This window comes from Chaetodon trifascialis, chromosome 23 (genome assembly GCF_039877785.1).
Source record: "Chaetodon trifascialis isolate fChaTrf1 chromosome 23, fChaTrf1.hap1, whole genome shotgun sequence".
NCBI lineage: Eukaryota > Metazoa > Chordata > Actinopteri > Chaetodontiformes > Chaetodontidae > Chaetodon > Chaetodon trifascialis.
Genome location: NC_092078.1, coordinates 18,799,317 through 18,824,970, shown reverse-complemented (window position 1 = coordinate 18,824,970; position 25,654 = coordinate 18,799,317). Strand labels below are relative to the sequence as shown.

General features: G+C 43.1%; 2 protein-coding genes across 2 annotated transcripts; one reads left to right on the top strand and one right to left on the bottom strand.

Annotated features, from left to right (window-relative positions):
• pelp1 (proline, glutamate and leucine rich protein 1) lies at positions 1–23,086 on the bottom strand. Its single transcript, XM_070993496.1, has 19 exons — positions 22,917–23,086; positions 22,654–22,718; positions 21,291–21,396; positions 20,881–21,030; positions 15,017–15,088; positions 14,794–14,853; positions 14,388–14,544; positions 12,850–12,982; positions 12,146–12,233; positions 11,436–11,524; positions 11,164–11,277; positions 10,741–10,891; positions 10,408–10,561; positions 10,234–10,289; positions 9,666–9,799; positions 7,094–7,196; positions 5,059–6,696; positions 3,172–3,492; positions 1–867 (listed from the first exon to the last, which is right to left on the bottom strand). The coding sequence occupies exons 1-19, from the start codon at positions 23,055–23,057 to the stop codon at positions 775–777; spliced, it is 3,825 nt and encodes a 1,274-aa protein (XP_070849597.1). The 5' UTR covers positions 23,058–23,086; the 3' UTR covers positions 1–774.
• Positions 23,087–23,123: 37 nt separating this feature from the next.
• On the top strand, positions 23,124–25,640 carry med11 (mediator complex subunit 11). The gene is made up of 3 exons (XM_070992714.1): positions 23,124–23,362; positions 24,065–24,195; positions 24,575–25,640. The coding sequence occupies exons 1-3, from the start codon at positions 23,293–23,295 to the stop codon at positions 24,728–24,730; spliced, it is 357 nt and encodes a 118-aa protein (XP_070848815.1). The 5' UTR covers positions 23,124–23,292; the 3' UTR covers positions 24,731–25,640.
• The last annotated feature ends 14 nt before the right edge of the window (positions 25,641–25,654 follow it).

The following is a 25,654-nucleotide window of genomic DNA, read 5'->3' as shown; positions in this document are numbered from 1 at the left end:
GGTTGTTTACTTTTTATAACAAAGCATATGACAGTGATGACAAAACAAGCCAAGCAAAAAAGATACATATAAATCCAAGAAAATCACTTTGTAGTTTTAAAGGTCCAGTGTGTAGAGTTCAGCGGCATCTAGCAATGTGCTTGCAGATTGCAACCAACTCAATACCCCTTGCCTCAACCTCCCCTATGATGGCCGTGAAAGACGAGAAAAACACAAAAGCTCCCTCTGGAGCCAGTATTTGTTTTGTCCATTCTGGGCTACTGGACAAACATGCCGGTGCAACATGGCAGACTCTGTGGAAGAGGACCTGCTCGCTGTAGGTATACAGAGCTCATTTTAAGGTAACAAAAACACAACTATTCTTATTAGCAGGTTCATATGCTATATTACATTTCTGCCAATAGATACCATTAAATGCTACACAGTGGACCATCAACTGTAGGAAACTACGTACTGTACACAAGAACATATACAGAAAGAAAATGCACTGCTTCTCTTAGCTAGTTGGTTCTTGTTGATTACAAGCTGGGATTTATTAAAAAGTCTGACTTCCCTTCAACCAAATACTCCCAAACTCCACATATTGTAGCTTGAAGTGGGCATTATTCTTGAAGAAAACAAAAAACCTGGAGGCCACATTCTACCAGTATTATATGAACCCAGTGAAGAATAACTGGAAGATAACCTTGCAAATGCCACTAATGATACAATATCCTAGCAGTATATAATGTATCTATGGTAACTTCAATCACATCAGTTCAGGTTGGCAAATGTTTATGACTGGTTCGATCCAGAGGCACCGTCTTCATCATCAGGTGGACAGGCGATGAAATCAGCCAACATGGAGGCCATGGCATCATCATCCAGCTGAGGGACATACAAAGAGAGGCAACTGTTGAAACATGCTGTGCTCTGTCATTAGAGATGTGTCGATGTTGATGCAGGGAAAATCTGTTTAGACTCACATGTGGTTTGTGGGAAATGTTTCTACAATGATAGTTTATAGGGTTCTATGTGTAAATTGTATGTGATTAGAGCATCTTTCATATTAATCTGATGGTTCAGCTTTTTTTTTTTTCCAGACGGTCTGTGTGGGGTAGCCCTTAATAGTCTTGGCCCCTGGAGACACTGAAGTAGTGCAAATTTCAATTTCTACACATAAAGACTTTAAAAAGGTACTCAAAAATCACAATTGTGAATGTGTAAATTAATGTGTGATAGCACTCATCAGACATTACTGTTTATTGCTCCATACATAAGCATTTTTCAGGAAAAGGGTGTTATGGGTAACTGTAGATTGCTGAGGCTGGCAGACTATCCAGGACTCGGCCTTAAAGCAACTGAACCATCAAGGCCGAAGGCCACAATGTCAGAGAAAATGATAATGGTGGTGGAAGAGGTGCAGTGTAAGGAAGTGGTCTTGAGAAGTGCCAAGGCTGTGTCCCTTGTCAAGCAGGGACAACGGATGCAGTGGGAAGGTGTGGGGAGAGGAAAGATCAGCTGGAAGGAACTGTTGGAAATGGAACCAAGTATGATCAGCTTTCTCATGAAAGTGATGTATGACCTGCTTCCTTCACCGAAGAATCTCCATCAATGGTATGGCGAAGATCCTGCTTGTGCCCTCTGCCTAACTCCAGCAACTTTCAAACATATCACAGTAGGCTGCAAGACCAGTCTCACACAGGGGAGATACACCTGGTGGCAAAAACAAATTCTAAGGAGCTTGACATCAGCTCTGGAGAGCATGAGGTGTGCCACCAAAGCCAACCAATCCCTTAAAGGAAATAAGATTTGTCAAAAACACCAAAACATCATTGACCAAGTCAGAAACAGGACAACTAGGTATGGCCCACGATTGGAGCATGCTGGCAGACACTGGCCAACAGCTGATCTTTCCCTTCATGGAAAATGTCTTACACCATAGCCCCGGTAGAGAGAGCCCATGAGCGTAAGAAATTACGCTATGTAGAGTGCGCAGCAGAGGTACAACAACATGCTGGAACACCAGAGTCCGCGAAGTTGAAATGGGATGGAGAGGGTGTGTGGCATCATCTACCATCAGACTTCGGAGGGAACTCAGATGGCACGGTCAGGCTCTCTGCAAGACTGCCAGAGCACTCTCAGAGGCGGCAGAGAGAAGCAGCCAGTGGATCTTGCTCAAGCAGAATGACTGGCCCCCAAAAACGTTGGCATAAACCACGGAACATCAAAGCAACCTACCTTGTAAAGCAGGAGCTGGAAGAGATTCTATATAAGAATCCCCTTCAACCTCTCAGCGACAGGTTGAGCTTCAGGGTGATGCTTGTGGGACACGCTGAGGCCTGATCAGCCTACAGCGGGCCACCTTAGGTGTCTCTGGTTTGCTCTTTTGTTGGGAGAGCCCCATCTGGCCACCATTCCTAATAGCTCCTGTGTAAGTGCTCACCTATTGGCACAACAGGACAGTTAACACCTCATCCTGTGTATTCTGATTCACCTTTCCAATACAACTGAGTCTTTGCAAGAGTCAGTTTTGAAAAGAACTGCTCACACTGACCCAAACAGAAATGCAAACTTCAGTGCATGTTTTTACAGAATGAGAAAAGGACATACAGGGAGGTATCTACCTTTGAGCTTGTCGTTGTCTTGCAGCTCAATGATTTCATGTTAAAGGTTGTGAGGCACATCAGCTGGCATAAAAAACATGTTCAGAACCTGCTGTTTACCTTAATATCCTGAAACCTCTCGCCAAGCGCCTGAGGGAGTTCTGTACACTCACCACCATAATCACATCATAGCAGGCTTTTGTTCTTGCAGAGAGTGAAACATGGGAAAATTACGTTGATACATCCAAATTATTTCATCTTTGTTTCACAATGTAATCATAATGGTATTGTCATCAGGGTGAAATTCCTGTAGTTTTCTGAGAATTATGGTCTGCTCACCATGCCTAGTGGACCATTATGGCCCCAGTCTCCAAGTGCACAAAAACATGAAATGTGTGAATGTGTCTGAATGGCACCCATGTAAGTTCGCTGACATTTTCAAATGCTTTGCACAGTACGTCAATAGTCAACCAACATAGATTTGACAGTCTGCAAAATGCATCATTCCAGATCACGTCTTGCATGATTAATCATATTTATATCTGACCCCAGAAACACAAATCCACAAATCACCATGAATTTTTACCTTTTTCTTCTCAGTGCTTTGCCCCGCCTCTTCCTCCCTGTGTTCTTCTTCTCTCTTCCTCTTCACTCCCTTCCCCTCCTCTCCATCACTGTCATCACAGGCTCCTCCTCCTTCTGTCTCCTGCAGCTCTACTTCTGTTTTGTCTCTTTTTTCACTGTCTGTCTCCTCTTGCTCTTTTGTTGTCAGGTCTGTTGATGTTTCAGGATCTGCTGCTGCCGCTGCTACGTCTCCTTCTTGAACAGCTGCTAGTGGTTCCTCCTGATGACTGGAAGGCTGGTTATCGCTCACACTGGCTTCCTGTGCAGGTTTAGCTGCAGACTCCTGTTGAGTTGAAGAGAGTCACTTTTAAGTGGACAGCTTAGTTTCCTTTTAATAACACTGTAAGAATATCAGCTTCATGTATATATTATTGGTGAAAGAAAAACATAGTGGAGGAGGATGTAGAAATTTTCAGCCCCTGTTTTATAAAGACCTGACCTTCAGAGACATTCTGATCTATTTGATTCATTCATTAATTACTCTCGATGTTTCTTCTCTTGTTGTCAGAGAATGACTTCAGAGAGAAATCTACAAACAAGAAATCAGTCTACACCTTTAGAAGTTTTCTTGTCAATAAACATTTTTGTTAGGCCTGTTTTTTGGGGAAAAAAATGACAGTGTTGAATGCATTTCTCCCCTCACACATGATCCATCCATCCATTGTCTATACCCAACTATCCCTTTCTGGGGTTGTGGGGGGCTGGAGCCTATCCCAGCTGTCAACGGGCAAGAGGCAGGGTACACCCTGAACCAGTCGCCAGCCAATCGCAGAGCAATATATACCGACAAACAAACAAACATTCACGCTCACACTCACACCTAAGGACAATCTTCGTGTCACCAATTAACCTAAGGAGCGTGTTTTTGGTCTGTGGGAGGAAGCCGGAGTGCCCGGAGAGAACCCACACAAGCACGGGAAAACTTCACACAGAAAGGCTCTGCCCAACCCGGGGATTGAACCGGCGACCTTCTTGCACACTACCTACTGTTCCACTGTGCCGCCCCCTCACAGAAGATGATTTTCTCATTTTTTTGAAAAAATTGTTTACAACCTGTTTTAAATCATCTAACAGTCCTCCTCCCTGAATTCCTTTAAGCATAGCCACTAGTATTCATTTTGTCAGCTAATTGTAATCAGTGTAAAGTCCTTGTTTTTAAATGTTTTAGTCAAGTTTCAGTTGTCTGAAAGTCTGGCTGTTTTGGTCTCATTCTAGTCAAAGAAAAACGTAACTGTTTCAGCATAGTTCCAGTCAATGAGAACTGTTGACATTTTAGTCTTTTTAGGGCTCAACGTCCACAGCCTACATAACAGAACACCACCACCTTACTAGTTGTCTCAATATAGCCTTTAAAAAACACGTTTTAATTACCTACCTCAATTTTTTTGAGATGAGCCTTAATGTTTCTCTTCAAGTTTGTATTATTCTTCCCAGATATTTTCTAGCTTCCCCTTCTCTTCTGATAAAACAACGCATTACTTTTTTTTCTTAGTCACATTGTATCAAAAATGGGGCCAAATATCAGTTTGTTTCTTTCTCTCACCCTGTTGTTGTCATTGTTTACATTCTGTAAAATTGTTGATGTAATTTAGTCTGACACAATGCACAAGAAACAGAACTGCTACACTACAGAACTGGTTTCACATTTGAATACACCTGAACTTGCACTTAAAGTCTTGTCAGTGTTAACATTTAAACTGAAACTTCAACTTCTTTCAGTTCACAAGCTCATTTCCATGGTCATACATCAGCTGCCATTTCAACTCCTTTAACTTCACACTTCAAATCATTTTAGTGCTTGTCTTTGTCATTTCTTTTATCCTTCCAGAATACTTTCACATGTAACTACCTGCTGGTTCTTGGTTGTGCTTTCTTCTGAGATGTCCTTTGGCTCAGTCTCATTGGCTCCTGGCACCCAACAGGTTGCCTTCTCCTGCAGCCCTCCTCCTCCCTCTCCTCCTCCTGTTCCCACTCCATTCTCCTCAGCCTCCTCTCTCTCCTCCAGTGCTCCGCCAGTGACACACAAAATCTGTGGCATGGTGGGGTCATCCATCCTTTCACTTTCGTCCTCCTCTCCCTCCTGCTCCCGTGCCTCCTCCAGGACTCCGATGCTCTCTACCTCTTGTACCTTCATCCTGTCCTCTCCAAACAGCGCTCTATTGGTCTGGATCTCCTCAATACCTCCTTCTGCTTCTCCCTCCACACTGAATCCAGCCATCCCTCCTTCATCCACTGCTGCCCGGACCATCTTTCCCTCCTCTATTCCTACTTCTTCAGCCTTGTCCTCTGCTCCTTCCAGTGGAGGTATATCTCCATCTTCTTCCTCCTCCTCCTCTTCCTCCAGCTCTTCCCCCTCTTCTTCATCATAATCCTCATACTCCTCCCCATCATAAAACTCTTCCTCAGCAAAATCACTCACTTCCTCCTCCTCATCGTCCTCATCCATCCCTTCCTCCTCCTCCTCCAGCTCTTCATCATCTTCCATGTCATCCTCTTCCTCCTCCTCTTCGTCAGTGCTGTTAATGTTGATGACACCAGAGTCTTCGTTGCTGGCAGGCGGTGGTTGGTGCTGATGGAGGTGCCGTCCCTGCTGGCTCAGCTGATTCTGCAGCTGGTGTATCTGGAGTGGTAGATTGATGGGGCCGGGCTGGCCCTGGGTGGAGGGCTGCATCAGCATCTGCTGGAGCTGGGGTCTGCCAGCCAATGAGTCCCCCAAACCACCAGGTGGAGCAGTGAGTGTGCTGGAGTTCAAAGGTGGAACCAGGGAGACTACCGAGGCGCCAGTAGGAGGGAATGAGTTGACAGGGGTGGTGGAGGTGGTGACTAGGGGGGAGGAGGTGGTGAGGTCATTGGGAAGAGAGACACCATCTATTGTGGTAGTTGTTGCTGTGGTGGGGACCATAGTGACAGATTCTCCTCCTGGTAGTGTGACTGTAGTGCTCCCTGGTGCAGCAGAGGCCATGTTCTGAGAGTTTGCTGCTGCCGTCTCATCTTGCTGGTTATCTATGTTGAGCATCCCAGGAGGAACGATGACCACGCTGTCGTCTGAGTCACTAGCCAGAGAGATCTCCACATCCTCTGCTTCTTCTCTGTCATAGCGGACAAACACGGGTCTCTGCCCTTCTGGAGGGCCCAGGCCAGGAGGATCCTGCTGGTGATGTGTGTGCGGGGACAGGATCATGTCTGCTGGGGTGGGGGCCTGGCCTGGCAGTCCTGGGACGAGGGAGAGGTGGTTCTCTAGGGAACCCAGCAGGGAAGCAGGGCCCAGACCGAGAGAGTGGCGAGTGGGGAAAGGAGGACCAGCAGCAGGGCCACCTAGAAGGCTTGGCAAAGTAAGTCCAGGGGCATGTACCTGGGAGGAGGGCAGGACTGGGGCGGTGGGGGTGGGTTTCAGGGTGAGTGGCGGCAAGGGGAGGGCAACTGATTGAGTGCGCGGGTGTAGGAGGGAGTTACAGATGGTCAGAGCCTCAGTACAGAATGTAGACACCTGAAAGAGGAAAGAGGGGGCAAGCAGAGAGAGTCAGAAAAAACTATGAAATGAATGGAATCAAAATGTAAACATTAAAAGATGCATGTACTGTGCCGTTTTCGTTGCCTCAACCAACACCCCTTTCATTTAAGCCATGCTCACATGGACAACAGCACTGTGTGAGAAAACCTGACTTATCATTTATGTCAATGAAACCATTGTGATGGCTCAGTAGGGATGTCAACTCAAAAAAGCTGAAGCTGGCTCACCCTTTACTGCTATGGGGGGCCAACAGTAGCCTTTATGATTAAGGTTCCTGTTTCAGTTTCATAAACTGCTGTTCATTTGTCTGAACTGACTTTTAGTCTATGCAGCAGTATCTCCCTCCAACACTTACTCCCCTCGGAACAGTCACCTTGAGGTTGCGGTCGGTGCGTCCATTACTGAGGATGGATACAGCACAGGTCAGAGGTGGAGCCCAGCAAGGTGATGGGACAAGGACCAGAGCCAGCAATAACCTAAAAGCATTGACATGAGACAACAGATCCACACCAGACTGCCACAGCAACAGTCTTCAGTTTTCTCATCTTTGCTACAACATATAAGTCAAACTGAACATTATCTAATGACACACTTGGTAGACGGCAATGAAGTAAAATTAAATCATGTGAAATAAAAGGATGAATTGTGCCCAAATGTCAGCAGTTAGTCTATCTGAAATAACAAACATGGGTGCAACTGTGATTCTGGGCTCAGGTTCTATTCAAAAATCCAAAATGGAAGAAAATACATCAAGGCAGACTTTTATGGTCCAAGAAGGATTTTGTAGAGCGCACTGGGCTTGACTTGTGTGTCCAGTTTCAAGTCAATTGGATTTATAGTGTGAAGACCCTGATTTCAGTGCCACCATCTGGCCAGTTGGACTCTATTTCTTGGAAAGCACTTGCACATACTTTCTAGATAATGGGGCAGTGTTTAATGTTTGTCGCTCATCTTCCTGCTCATAACAATCAGAGCCGATGCAACAGCTGTAACATCAATGAGCAGCTTTCAGGCTGAGTCACTTCAGAGTTGAATTCTTTTTAAACAAGTAGTGAGACCATTCTCACACATGTTTCATCAACACAAAGCCTGTAGAATTTCAATAACTGCGCACTCAAAGTTCCGCTATTTGCCCCCCCCCCTCATTGGTTTGAATAAAAGTGATAGCATTGGATTTCTCCTGTGAGTCTAATAAAGAAAACTCACAGGCATCTTGAGTTTTGAGCAAAGGCCCACTTGGCCTGTAAACACAGCACTTCAGATTTTGGTTAATACTTGCCCCCAGAATATGCACAGTTAAATAAATGGTAAAATTCTGTCCACTGGGTTTTGAGGTATTTGGTATTTGTGGTGGGCCTTTTCCCAAACACTGCCTGTAGATATGTACCCAGCGCTATGTGCTGCCCCTGCTGGTTCTGATGTGCACATGATGTTGACTCATGATGCCCTGTGTTCATAGCTCAGCTGTATTTGGTCTGGTGTGATTGAAGGGGCAGATACCTTTTACCATCTGGCCTTGACTTCAGCGGTTGGTCTTTGACAGGCTGTGTGTGGTTTCTTTACCTTTTCTTTAGTTTCTGATGGGTCCAGTAGTCCCAGTTTCATGTCTTTATTTCTGTTAGATTTAGTTGTTTAATGTTGGTTTAGGGTAGAGGGAGGAACCCAGTCTGACGGCGCTTTGCGGCCCGGTCTAGGATGGCTGCCTTTGTTGTTAATTTAATCAGTCTGTCGTCCTTTGGTGTTTGGTTTGTGGTTTTGGTCATTTTCAACATCTTATGGCCATATTACAACATCTTGTGGCCGTATTACTCATATTTTGTGGAAAGCAAATAATTTCCAGTTACTACGCTGAGTTTCGTGATCCTACCTCATTCCAGCTCATGGCAATTGCAGCCACAGCCTAAGACAAAATGACAACAACAATAACAATAATAATAATAATAAACTGGCACTGACACAAATGGGTTCTGCCCGGGTTTGAACCTCCATAAATATAGCCATAAGCAGTGATTCTCGGTTTTGGTGAGCAAATTCACTTTGGCTAATTGAATTCATCATCAAAGCCTGCAGCATTTCAATAACTGCACACTCCAAGTTCTGCCAGTTTTCCCTCCTTTGAACAAAATTCTGCATGTATGTCATTACCAGTAACATCATTTATAGTTACTGGGCAGAGATTCATGTTTGTAGCTCATTCCAGCAATTTGAGCCATGGCATAAGACAATGAATAATAATCGTATGGCTCAGAAGGCAGAGCACTGGTAGCCTCTGCCACCAGTATAAAACGCTGATTTGTGTTGTAAAGTGCTTTGAGTGGTTAGTAAGACTAGAAGGGTGCTATAAAAATGCAGTTCATTTACCATTTAACAATAACAATAACAATAATAATAATAATAATAATAATAATAATAATGATCTGGCACAAACACAGCAAGGTTCTGCCCCTTCTGGGATTGCACTTAACACCTAACAAACAATAATAATAATAAAAATTACAATAATAGTAATAGTAGTAGTAGTAGTAGTAGTAATAATAATAATAATAATAATTGAACCTTGAACCCTAAATAACATTTGGTCATGGAATGTTTTTTAGAACCAATGAGTGGCATGATGTTGACTGGCCACATGAACTCAATCAAAATATTTGTGTTTCTTTGGCATGAAAATCCCACATATAGAGACTTTAATTTATCCAAAAATATTGGTCTCTTACATCAGCTGACAGTATATGAAAAGGACCACTAACACTAAAAATTACACCTGACTGTCAGCACTTTAACATCATTGTCATTAATGAGCTAATACATTCATAATAATAACAATAATTAACTTTATATAGCATCTTTCATATGCAAAATGAAGCTAAATAATGCTTTATGTTGAATCTTCAAACCAAAACACAGCACTTGTAAATCTATCTTTGATGTGAATGATGGTAAACCTGTATAGCTCTCGTCTGGTGATGGCACTGCTGTACTGTCCACTGATGCCCCCTGCAGTATCACAAGAGTTACTGCAGCTGGACTGCTGCTGTTGGAGACGCACGCACAGCGGAAGCACGACATCATGGAGACGCTGTGAGTAAAACAAGGACAGAAAACCATTGACTGCTACTGAGAAAGAGAATGAGGTGTCCATTCTGTAATGGAGCGAGTGGTTACATGATGAAGGCATAGGGGAGAACGATCATTGTCATCACTGTCATCATCTTGTCTAAGAACACTATGATTATATGGAAAACCACAGAAAAACAGCAAACATTTCAGTCCTGTGTGGTTTGTGAATGTGCAGGTTTTTATTCCAATCCGTTAACTACAGCAGCTAATTGCACTGGTTAGTTCTGCTTTCTGTTGTGTGTTCAGATACATCAACTGATGAACTGTTTCATAGCAGTTAGTTTAGCAATTACAATGAAAATCTGCATATTCTGGTTAAGAAGTCAAATTGGTGTTTTTTGCATGTCTTCAGCTGCCAAAACAATACAACAACAATGTAATACTGACATTTACCTTGTGTATATCATCCTTTAGCAGTGTACCACTGGTCAGTATAATTTGTCTCAGTGCTGTGAAGAAGAGAAGAAATTTGTCAGACTGCACCAGATTTACAGAAAACCAGCATAACAATAAAAAAAATTACAAGACTATGACATAGGATGTTGTCATACTGAGGCATCATCTTACCCCTGAGGCCTGAAAGGCAAGTATCCTGATTAGCTAGAAGGTCTCCTTTCCTCTGAAGCGACGGCCCGACTGCATCTGCTATGACCAATGTTTTTGTCCGCCGTGGGCCTGGCTTCCCTCCAGGAACAACATCTGCTGACAGTCCCGCCCGGAGCTGTAGGACAAGACCAAAGGTACAGAGAGTTAGCTTGAGACAACATGTACATGCTGCTGCACTGACATGTGACAAAGACTAGACTGCTGCTCCTGCAAACTACTGGTTCCCCCAAGGTTCAAAAAGCAAAACTACAAAACTGTAAAATACATGACTAATTACATAGTAAATGAACTAACCTTGACAGACTCTGCCCCAGGTGTGATGTCACCAAGCAGGTGGCTAAACAGGAGCTCTGAATGACCAGGGCTTCCCTGAAGTATGCTAGCAGAGGCTCCGGCCACCTGGACCCAAAGCTCTAAGGTTCTGAACACTGACACACGCACTGAGCTGTGGACGAAGGAGAGGCACACAAGACAAATGCTTCAGCTGCCAAGTCAAAACCCGACCTTACCACATCATCCACAGTGCTGCTGTTAAATGACCCCCCTCACTTCCCACACCACACTGATTTCTAATACAAACTAGGACATTTTTCTCAAGAGCAAAAAAGGTCTAAATAAAAAGCAGTTTGTTTTGTTATCAGTTATTAGCAATCAATGCAAATGTTGTCGCTTCTTAAATGCTGCACTATGATCAGTTTGTGATTGTCCTGCAGTTACCTGTAGGCTCTCTGCTGTCCCAGACTGGTTTCAGGTAGAGGCATCCAAGCAGATAGGGTCTGAGAAAACAGCCTCTGTAGCACAGCAGCATACTGAACCATGCCGCCATGTACACTGTAATACACAGTACATGCACAGTGTCAGCTCCACAACACAGCATTATAAGCGTTCTTTATGTAGTTCCTCATATCTTCACAATTATTTAGTTATTGCACATGATATGTGTGTCTATCAACTACAAAACAAAAACGTGTGTGTATGTCAGTACTCACGCTGTGATAAGGGCTGATAAGACCTCCATTGTGTTTGTGTGTATGATGGGTAAAACCAGCAGCCTCACACTTCCATCTCCTGTTAAATTCTGACACAGACAGTAGTCAACTAAAAACATGGATTATAGAGTAACATAGCCAGACTTCTCTCCACAGTGACATGACAGTGATGGAGAAAGGTCTGACTGCACCAATTTTCATTCTGGGATAGGGGAAAAAAATACCCTGGCTTGTTTGTATTTCTTTAAACCAGCTCAAAACAGCTGCTAGCTTGCTTACGTTTGTACCGTTAGCGACCAGGTTAGGGTTTAGGGTAACTTTTTAGCATAGATCAGCATGTAGGTATCTACATGTAGCTCAGAGGCTGTTGTTAGTTTCATATAGTGCCAAGGATTTTGAAAACAGCAACACACAGACAGCAGAAGGATTAGGGAAATTTTTCTACACCCTCCGTCTACATTCAGCGAATCAGCCTACGTGGATTATGATCAATACTGTATGTTAGCATGTATACTCAAAAATGTAGATTACATGCTCTGTTTTGCTGCTTATACAGTCAGTGGTTCACGGTCAGTTTGGACGTGGTTTGTTGTTTCATTAAAGCATGTAGTGCTATAGTATGTATTAAAATGTTTGGGTCAAAATCAGGTCTTTCCTCCTCAGACACTGTGAAATACCCATGGTGTGTTTGTGTGTGTGTGTATGCTCACTATGCTCTTGGGGCTGACAGCGAGGGCTCGGCACACAAGGTTAAGTATTGGTCTGACAGGCAGACGGACAGCTGAAGCTGGATCAACCCTGATGGAGAGAGATAAATGCAAAATGAAATCAGTATAATCCTGTAACTGGAAAGGTCGTCTGAAACACTAACTCTACATAGCGGTTAGGCTCCAGTGCCATTCCTTTATTGACACTATATGGCACGATGCTGACCATATATCATCATTTGTGGAAATTGCAATTCAGGCCATCTTCAGTCACTGAAGGTGTATTTACAAATTTAAGGTGGGTTGTCTGTTACTCCAAACTGTGTTCTGTCCAGCCAAATAAACACTGCATAGAGTGGGCATTCTATACAAAAATACAATTCTGACCTTCAGTTTGCTTGACATGGGCCTCAAAAGTGACTCTGGTATCCAGAGTCTCAGGTAGTTATTAGGTTCAACAACTTAAATCTCAGAACCCTGGATACTAGAATAGCATAATTTAGTATTGTAAGAATTTAAAACAAGCTTATGCTTGATGAGTAATCGGAAATGTATGAAAAACAGACTGTATATTTGAAAACCTCAGCACTTCAAAACCAAAACTAAACTAACTCATGGCTTCAAACCACGATATGTAATGATAACTCTGGGTGAACTGGCCCTTTAAAATGTGGATTCTTCCTAAAGGTTTTATATGAGTTTTGCACCTGAGTGTGTGTTTGAGTGCCAGGCAAACAGCTGTGTATCTGTGCTGGAGCTGCAGCAACAGCAAGGGATCTGATTGGTTGAGAAGAGGAAAAGCCAGCTCCACCCCTGGACCTTCATATTGTACCGTTCCATCTGTCACAGCAAACAACAAATGGCATCATCAGTGAGTGCAAGCAGATATATTAATTTCATTTATCAAATCACAACATTTATGTCAAGTAGGTAAATGAGCAGATCTATTCCTGGTGAAAACAAGAATGTCTTCTGAAAGATCTGCATACAGAACACATTACATAAGAAACCAAAAAAAAGTCCTATACCGTGTTGTTGAATTATTCACTTGTTTCAGCCTGAGCGACATTTCATTTTCAATCAATGAAAGTGTTGTTTTGTTTCACCACAAACAGCTGTTCTATCACCACCAGACTCCTTTTTCAGAAACATTAATTTTAGCATTGTAAACCACACATCATTTTAACAACACCAAAACAAAATAAAACACACCCAAATCTTATTGGTTCATCTTTCACTAGTCTAAATATCACCACTATCTCTGATTTGGTTGAAATAAACCCTCCAAATGATAAATCACCGAATCAGTAGAGGAGTGAAAGAGGGCGGACATCAGAGAGGCAAAGAAAATGCCATGTAGAGCCAGATTATTTTCAGATCTATTTCAGGAATTATTTTCACTCGACATTATGACCGGACAGATTTAACTATGTCAGACTTATACAGATTTGTTTGTTGCTGTTAAAAAAATAGGAATTACTGGACACCAGAAACTCACTGCGGTGGTGCTTTCTTATCCACAATTGAATACTATTTTTTACAGGTGAAAGGTGATGGCTTCTTTTACATTTCGCATTTTGAATATTCGTTGACAGCTCTAGAACACAGCTACAAAGGGAATGCAATTAATGCGAGACACGGACTGAACTTAGTCAAGGCAGAGAAAATAACCCTAATGCTGCCACACCGATGTCACTAGGGTTACCTCAACTGGACTTGGCAGCAACAAATCTATGAAAAACAAGCCTGTGATGTGCAGTAGGATGCAGAGTATTTGGATCTTGAGTCATACTGGGAACAAAAAGTCTGGATATCTACAGCTCTGCTGTTCTTTTTACAGACTCAACTTTATAGAAGTCCAACATAGGACATTAAAAGAAATTTTAATGCAGCCTCCGACTTTTCACAAGACATATAAAACATGCTATATATTTCAATTCATTGTTAATTATGTCATATTTGACACCTTATAATTTCAGCAGTGCATACTACATGAAATCACAGTGTTCCTTCTACATGAGTGGTGCTGGGAGCTCTATTTGTGTTGTTTTTATTTAGCAAATAATCAAAAGAAATAAATGGCAAAGGGGTTCAGTTTCAGTTTGCGTCGGCATTTCTGCTCATCCTTCGTACACTCTCACCGCCTGTCTCTTTCTAACAATATATATAAAGAAATCGATCATCCCTGAACCCAACTCCAAAGACAAACTCAACAAATTCAACCACCACTGATAGAAAAGTGTACCTGTTTCTGAACCCTGGTAGATCTGAGCCAGCTGACCATTGGCTGAGGCCAGCAGACAGTGAATCTGATTGGTCCAGCCCTCAGCTCTGCCAGCACCCACCCCTCTGTCCAACAGACCCCCCAGGCAGGGCAGGCAGCCGTAACACTGACAGGCCATCTGACAGAATGATAGACGAAATGAGACGAAAATGAAAGACCTGAAAAGAACACACACACACACACACACACACACACACACACACACACACACACACACACACACACACACACACACACACACACACACACACACACACACACACACACACACACACACACACACACACACACACACACACACACACACACACACACGCCTTCTGTGTTATGTTTGGTTATATTCACCTCAACGGTGAGAATCACAAACCTCTTGTGTTTTCTTGTTGGTACTGTCCATTTTGGAGAGGAAATAGGCCCCCAGTTTGTCCTGAAAGAAAAAGATACTTCAGGATTCTCAACTTTTTCCCCAAATGACTGGAGTGAAATATACATGATCCAAAAGTTATTTGTTACTCGTGAGCTGAAGTTTCATATCTACAAACTATCTTTCACCCCAGTCTTTGTTCCATCTGTCCATCAGTTTATCTCACCTTGAGGGATCCACAGGCTCTGGGGTAGTAGGTCATACAGGCCGTCATCCCCTCCATGGCCGCCAGCTCACACTGAGATCACAGTGAATTTATTAACAATTTTGTCATTTAAATATCAGGCATCCAAAACTAGAACAACTGACTCACAGTTGCATGCCTCTGCCAGCCAGTCAAGTTGCCGTTCACATAATGTCTGTTCAGACTCATAATGTCTGTACTGAAGACTATGAAGCAATTTAATAAGGTAATAACTGTATTTTTTGGGTGAAATGGAAGTTATCGCCACACAGACATGTATGATTCAAGTGAACAATTTCCAGTGAGAAACATGCTGTCTTCATGTAGAGATGATTTTTCCGGAGGAGTGCAGTGGACTGACAGAGAGCTTCATCACATGGTGCAACAACAAATACCTGAAGTTCAACATCAGCAGAACCAATGAGCTTGTGGTGGACTGCAATGCTTCAAATATGGATAAGAAGCTAAAAAATGAATAACAAAGATGCTTAGTATTTTATTATAATTAATGTTGTGTGATAAGCACAAGCAGCTGTATGGTGCAAGTAATCATACACGAGTTTACAAGAGAATTGCTGTGTTATGTTAGCGAACTATGAACATACATAAAGTCAATAATTTAAGGAATCAGATTACCCCCTCAGATCACATTTTAACTTCTAGTAGAAACTTTCTCTGTGATTTTAGCAACTTTATTCCAGTCTCCCAGTCATTTTTGTCTCAAACCATAACCCACATGAAATCAGCTACATGCAGCCTTGATGCCTTGCCCACAAAATTTCTTAAAGAGGTTTCAGACACAGTTGGACCCAGTATTTTATCCATCATAAATAACTCTTCAACTGAAGGCATTTTTCCAGCCTCTTTTAAACATGCTGTGGTCCAACCTCTTTAAACCAAACCTAGACTCCTCTATTTTCAGTAATTTTAGACCAATTTCTAATCTTCAATTTTTATCTAAGGTTTGGGTTTTCTAAGGTTTTTGCTCTTGACCTAAGCATGCTCAGCCTGTTTACTGGCCCTCTGTTGGGCCCTCTGCTCTACAAAGCACTTTGTAAACCTTGTTTTTAAAAGGCGCTATATAAATTAAGTTATTATCACGGACTATAAACCCTAAACTATAAAACAGACCTGTGACAGTGACATCGCTCTGCTGAACAGTTTAAATAACATCTTTGGACCGTTTGAAGCTGACAACAACACCCCTGCACAGAAGACACCACCCCCTCCAGATGACCGGGTGCTGTCCCTGTCTCCAGCCAGCATGAAGAGATCCCTCTCCAGGATCAACACTCGCAAAGCTGCAGGTCCTGACAACATTCCTGGTCATGTGCTTAAGGACTGTACAGAGGAGCTCACAGATGTCCTCACAGACATCTTCAACACCTCCCTGAGCCAAGCTGTTGTTCCCACCTGCTTCAAGAGTATCACCATCGTCCCTGTTCCAAAGAAGACTTCTCCATAGTGCTTCAATGACTACCACCCTGTGGCACTGACCCCCATCATCATGAAGTGCTTCGAGCAGTTAGTAATGCTTCACATTAAATCTGTCCTCCCTCTCTCCCTGGACCCCTAACAATTTGCATATCAGGCCAACTGGTCCACTGATGATGCAATCTCCACCGCCCTTCACTCAGCTCTCACCCACCTGGACAATAAGGACTCATACGTGAGGATGCTGTTCTTAGACTTTAGTTCAGCTTTCAACTAGTGCTGGGCGGTATGACCAAAAATGTATATCACAGTATTTTTCAGAATTATAACGGTTTCATGGTATATGACAGTATTTTTTTTTTCTTTCATCTGGAAGACACATGTTTTAACACAGGTATATCCAGGCGCTCATCTGGGCAGAGTACCATTATCTCGTCCAAGCATACAGAGAAACTGCTCTTTTTCATCCTTTTTTTCTGCTTGCTATTGTTCTTATCTCTTATAAAAGGACGAAATGCAAATAAAACAGTAAAATAACACGTCGGGCTGGTCAGCAGTGTCCTCTGTTAATGCTCTGCTCACTCATGAGTAAACGAGAGGGAGCGGTGAAACTCACTGCGCAGTTGGATAGCTCAGCGACCAATTGGTCAATTTTGATGATCGACACCTCTATTGACCACTCAGAGTCAAGAGATTCGAGGGACAGCACCCAAATTCACCATAATAACACCAATGATGATCCAGACGGAAGTAAGCCCAGAGATAGGATAGGTTATCGCATGAAGAGCGCCCCCCCCACTCTAGAAACCCCCTCCTCTTTATGTAAACAACCAGGACCTTCATGGTTGATCTCAAACTAACACAGAGTCATAGGAGGAGACATTAGCAGTGGTTTTTCGAGCTGGAATATAACTTTTGACCACAAAACAGCAAAGGTAAGACATACTGTATGATTCAGCAAAGTTTTTTTCTGCTACTCTTTGGCTACTAGCTCACCAAGTTTCCATCGCACAGTGAGGAGGCAGACATCTTCATGATCAGCAAACTCTCTGCTTTCATATGATACCAGGCTTGTGTGGTTTGCATGAAGTGGCGAAATCAGCAGACGCTCTAGATTGGACATACGTTATTTTCGTCTTCTGTTACATGCGCATGTAATTTATTTCTGAATGAATTATTTTTCGTTTGGGTGGCAATGCTTGGTAAAGGCTTTTAACTGAGATTCTCCCCATCATTCTGATATGCTACACATTAGGATTGGTGCTTCCTAGAGTGAGCATTGATCATCTGAACTGGAGTAAATTGCTCATGTTGCTGATCCAGCGACGACTTTAGCCTGACAAAAAAAAAAAAAAAAAAAAAAAAAGCAACAGACACGGCACCTCTTTTTAGCACAAGTTCTTTTTTTTTAGCACAAGTTCTTTTGTGTCATCATGTTCTACTAGTTCTGCAGCTTCGATTTCGGAACATTCAATGTCTGTCCTATCCATCTTCACCATAACGTAACACCAGAGCACTACAGTTTACCCTCACCACGGCCCTACACCATGCCTGTTGAGAAGCACAACATTGAAAACGGTCCCGTCTGAAACTGTCATGCAGCACAGTGTTCCGGACGTTGTGTAATCACATACACCGGTGTGGCGGTATATTAAAAATTCATATCATAAGAAAAATATACACTGGTATTCGGTGTGAACCGGTATACCGCCCAGCCCTACTTTCAACACAATCATCCCCCAGCAGCTGATACAGAAACTTGACTGTCTAGGACTAAACACCTCACTCTGCAACTGGTTGTTGGACTTCCTGACTGGAAGACCACATGCAGTCCAGGTTGATGGCAACGCATTCAGCACCATCATGCTGAACACAGGGGGCCCCCCAAGGATGCATGCTCAGCTCCCTGTTCTTCACCCTGCTGACCCACAACTGCACACCAACACACAGCACCAACCTCTTCATCAAATTTGTGGACGACACTACTGTGGTGGGGCTCATCAATAACAACGATGAGTCAAACTACAGGAACGGGGTGGCCGGCACAGCACTCAGCATTGTGGGTGACTCCACCCATCCCACCCACTGCCTCTTCAGCCTCCTGCCCTCCGGAAGTAGAATGAGGAGCCTACGGGCCAGAACCAGCAGACTGAGAGACAGCTTCATTCACCAGGCCATCAGGATGCTGAACTCCCTCCCAGCTCTCCTCCCCCTTCCTTCCCTGCCCTCTGCCCCCACAAACTCTGGACACTGATCTTTTTAATTTGTATATATTTCTTTTATATTTCTTATTTTAGATTTTATATCATATTTTATATTTCATGTTTATTGCTGTTTGCACCAGGGATTTAAAGGAAATGATATTTCAATTCTGTGCATGTCCTGTACATATAGCAGCATTGACAATAAAGTTGACTTACTTACTTACTTTCAGGGGACGCGCCCTATTTTTTCCCTAATGCTACACAATGAGTCCACAGTATTATGAGTCTGTTTAATTTGGCATGCTAATTGCTGCATGGGTGTTTAAACTTCTTCAGACTGATGTTGATCACCCCTTGCCTATTTACAGACTTTTGAATTAAAATATAACAGTAACAATTAATGAGTTGTGCACATCTAAAAAAATAAATCAAACAGCATTTTTGTGGAAAATGACATTCGGGTAACAGTTATAGTAAACTAATCAGTGTTTTTCAACACACTGACTCCAGTTTGTTGATTGTAAACCGTAATATGTAATTATCACTTATTTCTATTGCACAATTGGTTTTGACAATTTTGACCCAATTAATTTGTGTTTATCAAAGGCCAAAGTGCCCTTGCTCTAAAAATGACTGAATTCCAGGCCTGATGTTGTAATTTTCTGTTAATCAACAACTAAATCTTTCAGCAATAGTTAGTAAATGGGCAGATTACCACATGGTGGAGACATGCGATCTTTGTATTCATCTCAATAAAACAGAACTTCACATAGCTGCTTTGGTAAAAATTCCCAAAACCCAAGTGACTTTAGACATCTCTTTAGTTTTTGACACCAGGGGGGCGTCCACCTGCATCGCTGTGACAAGCTGACAGCGATGCAGGTGGACGCCCCCCTGGTGTCCTGGATTGTGGACTACCTGACTGGCAGACCACAGTATGTGCGCCTGCAACACTGTGTGTCAGACAGAGTGGTCAGCAACACTGGGGCCCCGCAGGGGACTGTTCTCTCTCCCTTCCTCATCACCCTCTACACCACGGACTTCAGCTATTGCACAGAGACCTGCCACCTTCAGAAGTTTTCTGATGACTCTGCGATAGTTGGATGTATCAGCAAGGGCGATGAGGATGAGTACAGGGCTGCTGTGGACAACTTTGTCACGTGGTGTGAGCAGAACCATCTGCAACTAAACGTGGCAAAGACTAAGGAACTGGTAGTGGACCTGAGGACAGCCAGGGGGTCGGTGTGGACATAGTGGAGGATTATAAGTACCTGGGGGTATACATGGACAATAAACTGGACTGGGCAAAGAACACTGACACTTTCTACAGGAAGGGCCAGAGTCGTCTCTATTTTCTGAGGCCACTGAGGTCCTTCAACATCTGCCGGACTATGCTAAGGATTTTTTATGAGTCTGTGGTGGCAAGTGCAATTCTCTATGCTGTGGCGTGCTGGGGCAGCAGGCTGAAGATGGCAGACGCCAACAGACTCAACAAACTGATCTGCAAGGCCAGTGACATTGTGGGGATGGAGTGTGACTCTCTGACGGTGGTGTCAGAGAGGAGGATGCTGAATAAGCTAAGGACTATCATGGACAATGTCTCACACCCACTTCATGATGTGCTGGCCAGGCACAGGAGTACGTTCAGTAAGAGACTAATACCACCAAAACTCAGGACTGAACGCTACAGGAAATCATTCCTGCCTGTGGCCATTAACCTGTACAACTCCTCCCTCTGAATGGCCCTTGGACTTCACTGTCACTGTCTGGTCTGTTCTGTTGTATATTTTACAATTTCATTTTGCACATCTGATTCCATTTTGCACATTTTTTTGCACATCCAATATACTCAGAATATTACTCATTTTTATTACTGTACATTTCATTGTGTTGCATATTTTGTGTTGTATATTTCTTATTTACATATATCTTTAGTATTAATATTCTGTTTCTTAATATTGCCTTTATATATATATTTATTCCTTCATGTTCTTTCTCTCTTTTTTATTCTAATCTGTAATTCTGTTTTGTGTGGAGCACTGTACAAAAAACAATTTCCCCTCGGGGATCAATAAAGGAATGCTGATTCTGAAAACTGTGCTCTCGATGGGCAATTTTGTAATATGGTCTGTCAATCATACTTATGAGGCTCCAGACATCTTGAATCTTTCTCTTCATTACTTAGAAGGTCGTGCCCTGCCTCCTCACCTCTGTCTTAAGGCCCAGCAGAGATGTCAGGATGCCAAGGATGGAGTTGAGGCCAACCTCCCTGGCCAGCTCTGGTAGCTGGGACGAGTATTGCAGTACATCCTTCAGAATGTTCACCGCAAGCTGGATTGTCTGAACTGGAGCCTGAGACTAGGGGATGGCAGACACAAACACACACACAAACAAACAAACAAACAAACAAACAAACAAACAAACAAACACACACACACACACACACACACACACACACACACACACACACACACACACACACACACACACACACACACACACACACACACACACACACAGGAAGAGGGCGGGGGAGAGAAATCAGAGAGGAGGGTGTTGAGCTGTGTAGTCATAATTCAGGTTTTCTAGTAAATGCAGACTGTGGTGGTGTATCATACCTGTATGACCTGCTGCAGGGAGCGCAGCCAGGAAAGGCAGTGCTGCTGGAACAGATCACTGGAGCTGTCCTTAACCAGCATGGAGAGCAGGCAGAGACCCTCAAACCTGCCGTCACACAATATAGAAATGTTCTACTGATGCTACCACTGAAACTTTCTCCTCATTAGTCAGAATTTGGAATCACCCTCCAAAGATTGAGCCAATCAACACCATCCATCCATCCATCCATCCATTGTCTATACACAACTATCCCTTTCAGGGTTGCGGGGGGACTGGAGCCTATCCCAACTGTCATTGGGCGAAAGGCGGGGTACACCCTGAACCGGTCGCCAGTTGATTGCAGGGCAACATATACAGACCTAAGGACAATTTAGAGTCACCAATCAACCTAATGAGCATGTTTTTGGTCTGTGGGAGGAAGCCGGAGTGCTCGGAGAGAACCCACGCATGCACAGGAAGAACATGTAAACTTCACACAGAAAGACCCCGCCTGACCCGGGGATCGAACCGCCGACCTTCTTGCTGTGAGGCACGCGCACTACCTGCTGCGTCACCATGCCGCCCCAATCAACATCATAGTTCCTCTATGGCTGCTCAGGTTTAGACAGCGTTTAGCATTTGAGAATTTTTTATTGAATGAAACAGTTATTTATGTGCACAGTCATATCCGTGGTTTTGAATATTTCCTCAGGATTTGTATCTCACTGCTCCAATTGGCAGAATCTGTAATTAATGAATGTGACTGAGGATCAGTGGAGTTGGTCTCCAGTGTGTCAATGTCAAGATTCAGCAGCACATTGTGTACATCCAGACTTCTCTCTGATTTCTCTGCATAATGACATTTTTGATAAGCAAGCATCTGGGCACACAGTGATGAGCAACCTGGATAAGTTATGTACCCAAATTCATAAAGGAGATGTCCATGTCCAACACACTCGAATTAAGGTATTAAAAAGGTATTGTATTGGTCGTGAGCCTTAACTATCAGATTACCACTGTATGAAAAAATGTAAATAATACTCAGTCCTGTCTATGAATGAAAAAAGCACTAAACTTTACAGAATAGTCCCCTGTGTGTGTAAGAAGTCATTTAACATCTGTCGTTCTTGTTAACGTTAACATTTGGCCCTTTATGTCCTACACTCTACACAAGATGCACTTTGCCATTTGACACGAGGCAACCTTATTAATACTAGACGGTAGGCAACACTGAGGATAACTTTCTATAATGCCTAAATACACGAAACTATACATTAATAACAATAATAATTATAACAGCGTTACAACTGTGCAACTCAAAAGTTCAGTGATAACTGGGATGTTAGAACAGCTGAAGATGACAAGAGGCATTCATTTTCACACCTGGTCTTGCTCGAACCCAGTTTGGCATTACTGAAACCCACGAGGGCACCGACGGCGCTCGCGCCCTGCGGAGATAAACAAATATTAATACACAATGAAGATAAAACATATTAACAACACAGCGACGTCTCAGCCGCAGTCCTGCAGTATCTCCAGACATCAGCTCCGTGAACGACAAAGCCTGTAGCGGCTGCAGTACAGCGGCTGCAGGCAGGCAGGTAACTAGCTTCCAAGCTAACGTGTGTCTCCGGTCCAGGCTCTACCTGTGTCGGGAACACGCCATGTTCTCTGTAGTTGGTCAGTAGAGCAGGTAAAAACTCTGGACGTTGTTCTTTCAGAACCGACACCAAACCCTCTGTTAGTCGCATAGCAGATGGGCCGCGCATCCATGCCGATGTAGCCATCTTGCCTCTATGCAAAGCTGACGTCACCAGAGTGCGACAGGGTGACGTAGATTTGGTGAACTCATTGTTGTGCAGCCAACCTTCATGTCACGTCATGTAGTGGTGGATTTAGTGAATCAGATTTAGGTTTACTTCTATCTACACCGACCCCGGTTGTCTGAACTGCACTCTGTGTTAATATATTGTAGTATTGGTTGTGGGAGAGCTGCTGACTGGAGCCGTTTCCTCTCTTCTGATGGCTAACGAGCGGCTCAGAGCTCTGGAGGAGGTGGAGAAGGAAATAGCGATGATCCTTCAGTGTGCCGGTGAGGACAGATTTGAGCACAGCGACGACATCATCCATAAATCAGACTCATTTTGTACTGCTGTGGTTATTCTCCACTCAAGAATGAATGAAACAGGACCGGGCTCCAGTGTTTTGGGGGCCGTCAAGCAGAATCCTCGCTCCGTTGTAGTTAGCAGGAGTTTGTTCATCTCGTGTATTCATTTATTTTCTGTTTAAAACTTGAGCAGGGCAGGATAACAAACTCAGCAAAGCGGACAGTCTCCCCGGGGGCCTTGACCCCCAAGGAGTCAATGCTGCACTGATCGATATTCTATTAAAAATGGATCAAATGATTCTAGTGTTTTGTCAATAGAGACTTGCTCGTTACCATAATGAAGCATTAAGCAGCGAAAGAGCTAGATGTCTTTGAAATGTCAGTGAAAAGAAAGAAAATTGCACTAAGATTCATCACAAGGACAGATAGGACTTCTAAAGTAAGCTGATTTTGCCTTTTATGTGCTGGATGTGTAAATTGGCAACTATTTGCAAACACATAAATCATATCAGCTATAAATTGATCATCTGTTACACTTTTTGTTTAGAGCTTGTTATCTGCCCCTTTGAACACAGTTATCTTTAAGTGTGCAATCAGTGACAAATTGTAAATTCAAAATAATATTTTTGCCATTGTTAGCACGTCGGTCCACAAAACTGACACGCTTCTGTATGCTTCCCCCATTAGGTAATATAGTTCTGGAACTCTCCAAAGACAAACACAATGCCAGCCTCTTGGACAGACAGCTGATCCAGTTCCAGAGCTCCGTCAACAGAGTGGAAAGTGAACTGAGCGGCCAGATCCGTTACCTCACACAGGTCAGACACACAGTTATAGTATTAGCTTTTTTTTATTTGTGCACAATAGCCCTGAAGACCACTGCTGTGGTGCACTGCGACAGTGCTGTAGTGTCTTATAGTGCATGTGCCCTAAGTAGTAGTTATATTTATTAGTTGTTACAGCTAAATAAATCTTTGCATATTGGCTAAGACAGTATGAACACCTCAATAGTTTTGTGTCAAAACCATAACTGAAAAGTTATATATATTGTTATATAGACAGTATGTCCTGAAATGTGTAGAGCAATCATCCCCTAATCCGAAGGTCAGTCGTTCGGTCCCTGGCTCCTGCAGTCTGCGTGTCGAAGTGTCCTTGGGCAAGACACTGAGCCCCAAAATTCTTCTGGCTTTTCCCTAGGTAGCTACTGGTCAACCTCATGAAGGCTCCACTTATTCAGCCAGGAAGGACTGTCAGATGGCACTGAACAGAGCCGAATATGCCAAGGTCAAACTGGGAGAACTGGGACGGACCTGTGAAGTCATGCTGGAGCAGCAGCAGCAGCAGCAGACATAAGAACAGAGAGGAAAACTCGGCTGGTGAAACAGTGATCACTAAGCAGCATTTCACCGTCAAACCTGATGTGACTGTATCTGCCCTCATTCTCCACTTCTACCAACAGCCTTAAAATCTTTTCATGGATCGTTTTTACTGTTCTTACAAATTCTGAAGTATCACAAGAAACACAAAGAAGAACTCAAAGAAGAAATGTTACATACAAGAATTCAGATTTTCTACACAGTATATGTCGCATTTTTAGGTACATTTTGTTGTTGGGTCATCCTGTTCATTTTTCCCAGTCATGTGCATAGCAGGCCAAATGTAGACCTTGTTGATATACTTTCAACAACTACAAAGAAATTTATCAGGGTCTGGTCTATCTGTGGAGCTCATACAGAAGAGCCGTGGTGTCACTGAAATGTCCACGTTCCAGGAAATGGCCACCCAGGACCTTGATCCATTGTATGACAGTCTTAGAACAGGGCCGAGTGAAAGAGAACTGATGCTCCTCAGAGGATGGGGTCGAACAGGAAGACGTTTCACTTTCAGATAAAGTGTTATACGCAGTGAGTAAAGCCAAGTTTGTTGCCCATACCTTTTGACAAGTCTCTTGTTGCTTCAAAACCTCAGTTACATACAACAAACTGCTAACTGCAAACTTGTTAACTCTTGAAACATGATTATATTTGTCCCGCATGCTCTTAAATCTGGGCTTGTTTTGCTTGCTCAACAATATTGTGGTTAAAGATGAATCATGCAACTGACCACAATTCTTTGAACTTGTCATTTGAAAAGTTTTCATTATCTTTTACATCAGATAAGATCACATTACCCTCAGTTTGTCAGGTGTAAAAGTTTATTTTCACAAGCAAAAAGAAGAATTCCTGTGAAATCTTTAACAAAATAAAGACATTTTTAGTTACAACACTTGATGATTTT